We start from the raw sequence: 11,465 nt of genomic DNA, 5'->3' as shown, positions 1-11,465 counted from the left end.
CACACTTGTCTGGGAGCGGTAACATTTATTTTTTACTGATAGAAACAAATTTAAAATCACAATACAATTTATTTTATAATTGACAAGGCCCCAATTTCTTTTCCATTTCTATGAAGAAACAAACAAAAACAAAAACAAAACTATTTTGTGGAGGCCCCCCTGCCGGTCAGGGGCCCTTGGAATTGTCCCAATTTTTCCCCTCTTCACAGCATCCCTGGCAACAGCTAATGGGGATTCAAACAAATCGTACAAACTGCCACTGGATCCCCGCTGACAGAATGTAAGCAAACTAGACACCTTTACCAGCAGGAAAATAAAGCACACACACATTCAATTCAAGTTTTTTTTATTGGCTTGATCCATTTCAGCTTGAAACATACAGTCTCAACAGCAAGTCATGTCTGAAGTAAAAACATCAGTAAAATAAATGATCGTTCATAACTAGGACATAGTGACTGTCCTGACGGCAGTAAAGTGAGACGGTGGCTCAGGTTGAGTAAAGACGGTCCGGATGCATCCTCCTGCAGTCAGCCTCCTTTCACCTGATCACAAAACAGACAGTCAGTATTTCAGTGGATTTCTAACAATGAAGTTAGTTTGTTGTTTCAGGTCTTCAGTCAGGTTCTAGTAAACTGGTTTTACTTGAACCTGTGCCAAGTCCTGACTTTCTCTCCCAATATTATGATTCCACAGCAGAGAGGAGTCTCTGCCATGGCAGTACCGATTGGGTCAACACCTATTCCTGCTTCCTCACACACCTGACCCACCTGCCACACTGCAGGTGCAACTGCTGCCCCCTGCTGGCCAGCTGCTCTCCATGCTGCTGAGAGAACGGAAAGCAGTCAGAGGATTTAATCGGTGGTTTGTAGCCAGGATGTGTTGTGGCTGCTGTGCTCAGGGTTTTTCTTCACCATGGCTTTGGTCAGTATAATGTGTTATGAGACATCACAGCACACAGCCAGCTCTACCTGAACCACAGCAGGAGTTCACTCACCTTCTGTCTGCAGGAAGCAGCAGCAGGACCGTCAGCAGAGGGCGCTCTACAAGGTCCGCCTGCAACAGAAAAATTGAATTCATTTTCAAAATGACTTCTCTACGACCATGAATTTAACTCAATCATGAGCTGCAGCTCTTCAGGAGCTCCTGAACACCTTCTACATGTTTCATGACTTCCTGCTTGCTTAACCAACCGTACTGGCTGCATTCAGACATTTAAGGTTCTAGACAAAAAATTCAAGTGAAGGAAGTTTTACCTCTGGGGGCCCTGCAGGGGCCCTGCCTTATCATTTCACCTTCACCCAGCTCAGGTGACCGGTAACTACCTCTCCTTTACAAACCTGACAGACTGTAGAATGTGACCAGGATGAAATCCATTTGTGAAATAATTACTAACTTACCAATTGATTAATCATTAACTAGAATATCCAGACTCAAAATGGCCATTTGCTGAAACATATTCAGAGCAGTAACTAAGCCATTAAATCTATACATTTTGCATTGAAGATAAATGACAGTGTTGTTTGTGGGGTGCTGCAGTGCTTCATTCAGCATGTGACCCAAACCCCTCCTGACCCCACATGGAGAAACATTTGAGAAAAATCCCATAGGAAGACTGAGAAGATTATTGTCATCCATCATTATCAACCAATCAGGAAGTGTGAAGCCCTCCACTAGGCCCGCCCTGCAGTCCCACCAGGACCGGCCACTCTCTTTGGGCCACGCTCTGCTGCAGCTCAGCAGCATCAGCCTCCAGAACAGAGGGGGCGCTGCTGAGGCGGAGAACAGAGGCTTTCTCTGCCAGCCCTGTAACACTGAACCAGGCAGTCAGGGCCTGGCCAGCTGACTTAGAGCTGGGTGTGTGTGTGTGTGTGTGTGTATACCTGTAGTCCCAGAGGGCAAGCATGGTGGGGGTGGAGTTGTCTTACAGCTCCTCCATCAGGTCGGTTCAGCACCTCTGATATGAAAGGAAGACGGTCACTTTAGCAGCATTTATGGTCAGGAGCTAAAATCAGACATTCTCTTTTCCAGCAGCTTCACAAATGGACTCATTTAGCTGAAGTAGTGGGTGGTGTTATAGAAAAGATGGTAGGAAAGCTTTCCTGAACAAAGCTGAAGTTGGTTCCCAATTGAAGACGAGGCTAAAAGGTTAGTTTGTCTGTTTTTCTGCTTTCTGCTCAAGTTTAAAACTTGGAGAAAGAAGAATGTCACTTTAAATACACACTAGACTACTCTAGAGAATTTCAAACAGTTTGATGCTTTTTTTATTTCTGGTTGAGACATTAAAACTGATCCAGTTTAAAAATTACACTTTAAACTATTCAATCCAGGACTGATTGAATAGTTCAATGACTGACTGACCCTCAGTCGGTCAGTCATGGCTGTTCATACTGAACTAGGTTCAGCTGGATTATTAACTCTTTTCGACTAAATTAACTTGTGCATTAACTCGAAGCACTGAATTACCCTTTATTAAACTTTTACAAATAAATAAAAGTTTAACAAGTCACATTATGTGTTTCAAATACTCTATTGAAGGTTCAAAAACTTAAGTGTTCTAGTTTTAAAACTAGAGCAGTTTAAAAATGCTCAAGGCAGTAAAATATTGTTGGAATTGTCCTTAAAGCGTTTCACAAAAAGGAATAAACAGTCGGAAGCCAACTTCATGTTTCCAGAGGTCTATTAAAGAAATATTTAAGTTTTCATTCATTCATTTCTGAAAACTACTGACGTTATTTTAGCATCAATCAGCAGAACACAGGATTTGTGTTTTTCTGCTGAGGAAAAAACGGATTTGTTGTAAAATTGGGAAACATTAAAATACCACAGAATCGTTTTCATACAAGATGGACGCCTTTTCAGGTATTAAACTATTATATCCACATAACACTCTCGTTTTATCAATGGAAGAACAATAAGAAGCACTTACACTTCACCACAACTAGCATATTCCACAAAACACCGCATGGTAGCAGCCCGCAGAGAGACAGAGCGGATGCCGAGCGGATACTTATAAACTGCTCACCGCTGGGGATTGTGGGAAAAAGGAAGCTCTTTCAAAGATCGTCTTTACGAAAGATGTTTTACTCGCCTATTTTTTACAATGAACCTTGACAAACTCATCCTGTACTGTAGTTTGAATCACGACGAAGGCAGTGGAGGTTCAAATGTCATTTAAAATATGAATACCAGTATAATATATCTGAGTTCCCAGGTAACACTAATTGGGAAAATACACCACATTACCTCTGTAGTGTTCCATAGTGCATGAATGTGTGTACAGCAGAGACACTGGCTCACACACACACACACACACACACACACACACACGCACACACACACACACACATACAATGAAAAATCAAAGGAAGAAAGGAAAATGTGCAAATAACAGAAAATTTTTTTTTAAATTGTCTTTATTCTTTATAACTACAATCCCAAAATTCATGTCTTATTTACATGTTTTCTTTGCACTTAAAGTCTGTGACTTTCCAAAAATGTTGGAGTGTACAAATTATTAAGAAATTATAAAGTAAGACAGTAATAGATAATAGATTTAGTTGATTGTAATCATGATTTCTGATAAAAAAAAAAAATACATCAGCATTTGAAGAGCTAATGGAGAGAAAACCCAGTTTGTTGACAAATATAAAAGAAATTTCCTCAGCATCCTTAGAATTAATGTTCCTTTAATACATATTGAGTAAGAAATTAGGGTTGTCTGGCAACATGTAGTATGTTTGCTTGTTGAAAGCATCATATCCTAATAAAAGGAAACCCAACCTGTCTTTCAAAATAAAATACAAATTTTATGATAAGAATAAGGCCGGTGATTATTAAATTCTAGTTATTATGTCTATTTTAGTTCATAATTAGTTTTGTGACAGAGATGAATATAACTCCAACTTCAGAAGAATAATAGAATAATGAGTAAGAATATTACTTGAAATACATATTACTTGAAAAATGAAATCACTCAGTATTTCTTCTTTTAGTTTTGTAAAGGTGCTAATTTATTGGAACAAAAAACAACAGCTCCAACAGTGTGTTCAGGTTTTCATCACGGCTGGGATGGTAGTGTACCGATAGTTTGCAGAGTTGATTCTTCTGAAACAAAATGGAAAACAAGGAAACAAAGTGAGGTTACACAATAAAAGTGTTGCCATCCAACAGTTCATGTCCTTCATTTATATAACTAGGATAATAATTGAGGTTAGCTAACCAGCTACATAAGATTCAAGGTGGTAAGGTAGGGTAGTCTTGAGACCTTTTCAAAGGAAGCTAATGCTAAAACTTAAATAGAAGGAAACACAGAACAGATAAAGATATGTGACCTGATTAGACTTGTATCATTAATAAATATTAATTTTACTCTCCTAAATGATTGGAGATTTAGTGACCATATGTAGAAGCTTGTTCTGTGACCTGAAAGTCAAATCTATTGACCCTTTGCATGGGATGCCATCCTCTTCAGAAAACGGCAGACTCCAACAAAACAGTCTATTCATGTGTCAACTCCAGTAAAGCCTGTTAAAAAACAAATGACTGGCAGCCTAAAATTTCTTTTTTACCCCTCCAGGGGGTCTTTTTGTGGGCTCTAGTGTCCCTTATATGACAGTAGGCTGACAGGAAACTGGGAAGGAGAGGGGGGAAGACATGCGGAAAATATCATGGAGTCCGGGAGTCGAACCCGCGACGGCCGCATCGAGGACTCAAGGCCTCCAAATACGGGTCGCGCTAACCCCTACGCCACCACGGCATGCCCTAAAATTTCTTTTCTTAAGTTAATTTTGCTGTAAAAAAAAAAGGTCATAGGGTGCTGCATGGTGGGCTGCTCAAACCGTTTGTTTCAAGGATGTATCTCTCCAGCAGAGGTAACCTAAGGTGTCAGCTAAATGCCCTCCATAAGCTGAAGCAGATTTATGGAGCTAACCTGTTAACATTAACAGAGATGATGCTTTTGACTGGCGTGCTTTTGGGACCAGGAGCAGGACGAAACACTGGCTCTTGATTGGCTGGTTTGGAGCGGCGGATGACGTATGGATCAGCAGAATGTGAGGGATATACATCAAATGTTCCAGCTTTCATTCCTCCAATCTAAGACATATGAACAAACATACTAACAAATCTATTATGCCCACAAACATCATATCTGATATCCACAGTTTCTCTTCATTGAACCAAGCAATGATTCACCCGTTTGCTGGGGGAGGAGGGCATGAAGGGAACCATGGAGACGTTCTTTTGGGGCTGGAGGGGCTTTTGAGCAGCTGGGAGAGCCTTGTGGCTGCGATACGGATTGCCTTGGAAATAATCCTGTGGGTGAAGATTTATTTTGAAGGGCCCATCTCTTAGTTTGGAGCGATGGATTGCTCCCTCCCTCTGTGTACACACAAATTTCAACATATATAATGCCATTGTCTCACCACCACAGTGTTCTTAAGTTTAGGCTTTGCCTCTAAATTTTTTAACCACAAAGACAATGATCATCTGATTAGTTTTCTAAGTTGAATATGGGCAGCTATTCTTTGTGGCTCAACCACATCAGTGACTAAAGGAACAAATAGGTTGTAGTTTAACTACAGGGACCAAACCTGGGGCAGGAACTCTGACTCCTGGTTCATAGCTGCATTCATGCATATAGAAAATGCTCATGCAACAAACCTGCTACTATTACTGTAGTTAACCTGTGCTTCTTCTTTATGATTGTACTGTTGTATCAGAGGAATATATGTTTCACATGTTAATTCCCATAATTTAAACTGAAAGTGTTAATATCAAGAAAACACAAAAATAATCAGCTATGTTTGTTACCTTAAGGGCTTCTTTGGCTCTGTCGTATGGGTCAGAAACATACAGGTCCATTTTGGACAGAGTCACATTAGGATAACTGGGGAAAAGGAAGAACACAGGCAAACTTTGAAAACCCTTCGGAGAACCACTGGTCAAAAGCACAGTTTATCAGGAGTTATTTTATTTCTTATTTTGTGCTTCTTACTAGAAACCTCCTTAAATCAAGTCATGTATTTCATGACTGAGTCACACTTTACTCATATTACCAACAAGCCCTCCAACAATAGCTGCGTTTCCATTATAAATGTGAGCAAAACTTTGTTCATATTCTGCTCATGTCGAAAAAGCACAATTTGTAATTGTAGTGTTTGCATTAAATGAGAAACGCAATTAAAATCACACATCAAGAAGTTTGTCATTAAAAACATGCAGCACCATATATGCCCGTTTTTATAAGTACATATTAGGCATCAATCATTATTGTTTATATTTGTATTATTATATGTTTGTAAAATATGTCTATATAGATATTAATAAACCATTTTTATACTACTCTTTATTATGTCTACGTGATCATCCTCCTGCCATATCCTATCGTCTCCTGCATCTTTTCCTCCAGCAGTAAAATCTGGTCGTTGATCACATGATGTGTGACGTAAAAAAGTGTTTCCACTGCAGTTTTGCAAAAAAAAAACACTCATTTCTAAAAAGCTGAAAATCCACCTCATCCTAGTGCAATAACGTTTTTATCAGAAAACCTGTTTTTTTTGTTTGTTTTTTAAATTGCTGTGTGTCCATAATATGAATTATTTTCTTAATTCCAATTTGCAGCTATTTGGTGATTTGCTGCAAACTGTCAATGGAAATGCAGCCAGTAACTCGGCTTCTGGGCCATTGGCCCTCGGGGGAAGAAGGAAGCTGTTCTCAGAGCTTAGGAACTACGTTTGCTTGCCATAAACCTGTAACCACTGCCTTTCTTGGGCGGTGAGGTGAGAATGTTGCGGCCAGGTGAACGCTGAGCTTTCTTGGGAACTGACAGAGGACTTGTGGCTTCCATTGGTCCAGACAAGGTGCCATAGTAACTACCAGAACCAGAGCTGAAGGCACAAACAAATCATGTAACAAACATCTGTTAAAATTTCATTTGAAATCACTTGGATACATTATTGTAATAATAAATCATGAATATTTTTCAACTAAGCAGAGATATTTAAAGCTCTTAGTAAATATGTCTTTGTGTGCTGCCTCACGGCTGCTTGGTCCCGCTGCAGGGCAGGAAGGCTTTGCCCAGGTTCTTCTTGGCCTGCTGCATCCGGTTCCTCCGAGACAGTCTCAGAGGTTCACTCAGTGCTTCTTTCTCAAAAATCCTTTTAAAGGACTTGTCGAAAAAGCCACTTTGGAGAGCACACAGCTGTTTAGTGACACCCGCCTGCATCTGGCAGCTTCGATATGCTGACTCATTGAATGGACCTGGATTAAAAATGGAAACGTCACGTACATGCACTTTAAATCACATTTTCCATTTCATTTGAAAGTGCTGCTGGCCAATAAGCACCATCAGAATCTCACATTTCCGCTTAGTCCAATGACCTTCACCAAGTAGCTTGGGTTGTGTTCATTCCTCCTGGATTCAACACAACTGTTCAGGCAGAGGCAACTTCTAACCTACTTCCCAAAACCTTAACCTGAACTGTTAGCAGATAATTGAAATGTATATTTTCTCCTACTTAAATTCTTGAGTTTATTATTTTAGGTGATGATCTTTGGTTTTTACTAACCACTAAACAAATGATGAGTCAGTCCATTGTTCAGTGACACATGCAGACACATTCTCTCTTCCAGTCTGGGCTTTCTCCCATTGACTTGGATTGTCTCTGGGCCAATTAGCAAACACAAGGAGATGTTGTGAACAATGACAATGACTTTTAGCTCTGTTTAAGAACTGAGTTTTAATAGTGGCAGTGGAGGAAGTGAACAAAGCCATTCAGTCTGAGTTGGTCACATTCCAAATATTGAATTCAGATGGTCACTTCTCTCTTCGCAGTGGAAGATGGCTGTTTATAGTGCAAGCAATTTTTAGTAAGCCTCATAGCTACTGTAATGCACTCATACTAGTGCATTACACACATCATGGGCAATGTTAGCAAGTAGGTAAAATTAAAACCTCTATACAGTCCACACCTACAGGAAGCAAACATTTGTCAGCAGCCAAGAACCCAGACCCTCTGGATGAAGCAAATAGTGCAGAACAAGGGACTGATTTTTACCCTAGTTAAATTGTGACCTTGTGTGAATGACGTCTAAACATGACTTTGCAGTTCCTGTTAATCCAAGACTAAGAAAAGAACACTATTTTGTTTGTTGGATTCTGTAGTTTTGGAATTGCCATGTATTTGACTGTTACTAAACATATTTTTGCAATTTTCTTCATCCAGTTTCCTGTTTCTGTAAAAAGCCAGCCTAATGTTATCATGAAGTGATTCTCGTTGACCTCCTTTTTCCAGCAGGCTCCTGTAGTTGTCTGTTATCGCCATGCTGTCAGCTGTGGGATCATTTAAAGGAGCTGTCTACATTTAAAAGAGGTTAGTAAAGTTTATGTCATGCTCACGGCTGTTTGCTGAAGTGTCTCCTGCAGAGATGTAGCTCATCTCCATAAACACACCCAAACGCTCCATATCACTCTTCCTGTGAGCCGGCTTCATCCTTACTCACTGCAAACACCAACAAACACCTCACTTACACATAGAGTGTAAAACATAGATATATATAGATAGATAAATATATAGATAAATAAGCAGAGTGTACACTCTTACTAATATAGATGTAATTATTTACCTGTGGCTGTGGAAAATCAATCCATCTTCTGGGGTACTAAACCAGGCTCTGCACACTGAGTATCTGTTATCAAACTGGTTGTCATGGAGAGCAAACCAGGTTACAGTAAGGATTGGTTCCTTTCAAAATAAAAGCATCAACTCTGATTGAAGAATGACAAAATAAATAAATTGTCTTCAATAACATAGACATATGCTTTGGTGAAGAACTCAGACATTAAATTATGTTTTCTTTTATCCATTCATGTGCAAAAATACTACAGTTCAACCTAATGTTGCAGTAATGTTTGAAACTTTCTTTTGTAGAAATAGAGAAAAAAGAAAGTTTGACACACCTCTGTAAAATATTCCACTGTTCAGTCTTTCTTTTTATGGAGATGCCAAAATAACTTTCTCCTCCTGCAGACTAACACAGCACTGCCACCCGTCCACCTGCAGCTGCACAATACAGGTCAGCTGGCTGAAAGAGGGGGATTGTGGTGGCTTAGAAATATTTCTATTCACAAAAGACACAAAAAGTTAAGTTTATTAAGGTGTCAATGTTTTTAAACAGTAGTTGGTAAGTGATGAAATGGTGGACAAGCTGTTTTAAATAAAAACAATTAGACAGTGTTACACCTTTTTTGCTTTAAATGTTTGTCTTAGGGCTGCACAGTGAGAATCCTTTTGTAGAGCAGTTTCTGGCAGCCTTTAGTGTCACTAAAAGAACTTTCAGCTCAGGATGCGGCACATTGCTGCAGCGCTGACTGCTAAATGAGCTCACGAGCATCAGGTTTCAGCTGGAGTGGTGATCTGCTCTGGGATTCAGTTCCAACCAGCACAACCTAAAGGTCTGTGTAGGATCCAGACATTTCCCCTGAAAATAAGTCACTGAGATGTTTTTAATGGAAACCTTATGCATAATTATCCCAGCTTTTTACACCTTCCAAAGTTGGTAAGTTACACAGTAAACGTTGATCTTGACACGTTTCCGTGGTGACAGCTTTGGGAGAGCTGTGGTTCAGGAGGAAGAGCAGGTATGAGGTTAGGTTACCAACACTGGTACTGCTAACTAAAAGGTTATGTTACATCTAGCTCTAACATTGGTTCCTCTAATGATAAAGTGTGATACCAACATGATAGTTACCAGAAGCTAATGCTAAAAACTCTAACTTTAATTCAAATTCAGTTCAGTTCAGTTTTTATTCTTATTCCAAGGGGAAATTTGTTTGCAGCAAGTATCAGAAATACAAAAAACAGAAAACATTGAAAAAAGACAACATCTTTATTCTGTCAGTTCCACACAACTCCATATACTAGGAGAAATAACTCATGCCCTAGTGCATTAAGTGCATTGAGCTCTCAAGATAATAAGAATATAAAGTATGTATTTCAGAAACCTTAAAAGTGCTCTGAGTATTGCGGTCTAAGCCAGGGAGACTAAGTTCAATGGCTGCAGGAATGAAAGACCCCTGACCACGCTGGGTTCTGATCTTAGGCATCCTGAAGCGGCCGCCAGTTGGAAGATCAAACGCAATGCAGAGTGGATGTTCAGGAGAACTGAGAATCAGTTTAGTGTTTCACACACTTTGAATATAAACTGTATGTTGGAGCTGGACTTACGTCACTCTAATTACCTGGCCACATTAGCGAGCCTCATCAACCTAGAGTAAGGAAACCAAACCAAGCCACACTACAATAAGAAAGAACAGAGTCAATAGAATATAGTCATCAATAAATGACACACTTTAAAAGAACTGAACCTGAACCTTTTTACACAAACAAAGAAGGCAATAAGCTGGTGTTAGTCCCAACCAGTAGGAAAACAAGAATGGGTCACCATGGGTGCTGAAGTTAACTATCTCATCAGAGTCCATTGCAAAGATTGTGAAGGAGGTACAACATCATAAATATTGACCCTGCAAATAAACTTGATATAGTTGATAATGAAAGTTCTGAACTGGGTCCTTCAGTAAATCACAGAAGAATGCACCCATCCACAGTTTTTTTTTCTACACACCTTTTTAGTCTGTGCAGGGTGGTAGGAGTGCTGAGACCCGTCTCCAGCAGCAACCGGGGAAAACAGGGAGAACAGGCAGACTGTGCAAAAAGAACCAAGTTCTAACCCAGGTCCTTTTTGATATAAGGAAACAGAGAGAAAATGTTCTCAATGTTTTGTCTGGTGGAAAAATGGTCAAGAAGAAAAAGACTAACACCCTGACACCTGGGTGCCTCAATGTGAGGTAGGGCAGCCCAGGGGGGCTCCTCTGCATGGAAAACTCTGTTGCCATAGACAGAGAATGAAATGTTCTGAATCTCTAACACTTAAAATAAGTTTCAATCATAAACAAACTTTCGCTGGACTGATCAAATTGCAATTATTGTGTTTCCACAGAATCTGTAGTCTGCAGGCAGCCTTTAGAGAAGCCACTAAAACGCTGTGCTCTGACCAGCAGAGGGTGCTGTTGCTCTGTCCTAAGAAAATGTTTCATCATTCTTGGAAACTAAGCCCATTAATGTCTCCCCTCTTCCGATTTGTCACCACATTTTCTCCATCTACAATCAAAATAATTATTCATCAAAAAAACTAACAGACACTGACTGAAAAACCCTAAATGCAGGGATTACAGGATTATTAGAGAAACAAAAACCTCAGGGATTACTTGATTCACTCTTGATTCAGCCTAAGGCCAGAAGTCATGGGCATTTTATTTCAGCACCCTAAGAGGTTCCGCTTTTTTGTTTTCTTGTCGCAATGTAAGGGCAATCCATACTCCAACCTGTAAAACATGTGGACTGCAGTATGTGGGGGAGACAGGAAATATTTACTCAACACAGACATAAAGGAAAGAAATACACAGA

General features: G+C 39.8%; 1 protein-coding gene, 1 long non-coding RNA gene and 1 other non-coding gene across 6 annotated transcripts; all 3 read right to left on the bottom strand.

Moving 5' to 3' along the window:
• Positions 1-329: 329 nt before the first annotated feature.
• On the bottom strand, positions 330-3,044 carry LOC114153818 (uncharacterized). 4 transcript variants are annotated; one of them, XR_003597418.1, is made up of 5 exons: positions 2,927-3,044; positions 1,881-1,954; positions 995-1,053; positions 759-823; positions 330-542 (listed from the first exon to the last, which is right to left on the bottom strand). It is a non-coding gene; the product is annotated as an uncharacterized LOC114153818 (long non-coding RNA). The 4 variants fall into 4 exon arrangements; XR_003597416.1 differs by having other exon boundaries at positions 768-823; XR_003597417.1 differs by having other exon boundaries at positions 330-820.
• On the bottom strand, positions 1,655-1,855 carry LOC114153846 (small nucleolar RNA SNORA74). Its single transcript, XR_003597432.1, has one exon. It is a non-coding gene; the product is annotated as a small nucleolar RNA SNORA74 (small nucleolar RNA).
• Positions 3,045-3,409: 365 nt separating the features above from the next.
• On the bottom strand, positions 3,410-9,056 carry cfap96 (cilia and flagella associated protein 96). Its single transcript, XM_028030556.1, has 8 exons — positions 8,626-9,056; positions 8,399-8,501; positions 7,041-7,260; positions 6,750-6,887; positions 5,812-5,887; positions 5,194-5,379; positions 4,931-5,094; positions 3,410-4,104 (listed from the first exon to the last, which is right to left on the bottom strand). Exons 2-8 carry the CDS (start codon positions 8,490-8,492, stop codon positions 4,047-4,049), a joined length of 936 nt encoding a protein of 311 aa, XP_027886357.1. The 5' UTR covers positions 8,493-8,501; positions 8,626-9,056; the 3' UTR covers positions 3,410-4,046.
• Positions 9,057-11,465: the final 2,409 nt, after the last annotated feature.

This window comes from Xiphophorus couchianus, chromosome 11, assembly GCF_001444195.1.
Source record: "Xiphophorus couchianus chromosome 11, X_couchianus-1.0, whole genome shotgun sequence".
NCBI classification, from domain to species: domain Eukaryota; kingdom Metazoa; phylum Chordata; class Actinopteri; order Cyprinodontiformes; family Poeciliidae; genus Xiphophorus; species Xiphophorus couchianus.
Note: the sequence above shows the minus strand (reverse complement) of the source record. Positions and strands in the feature narration are given on the sequence as shown.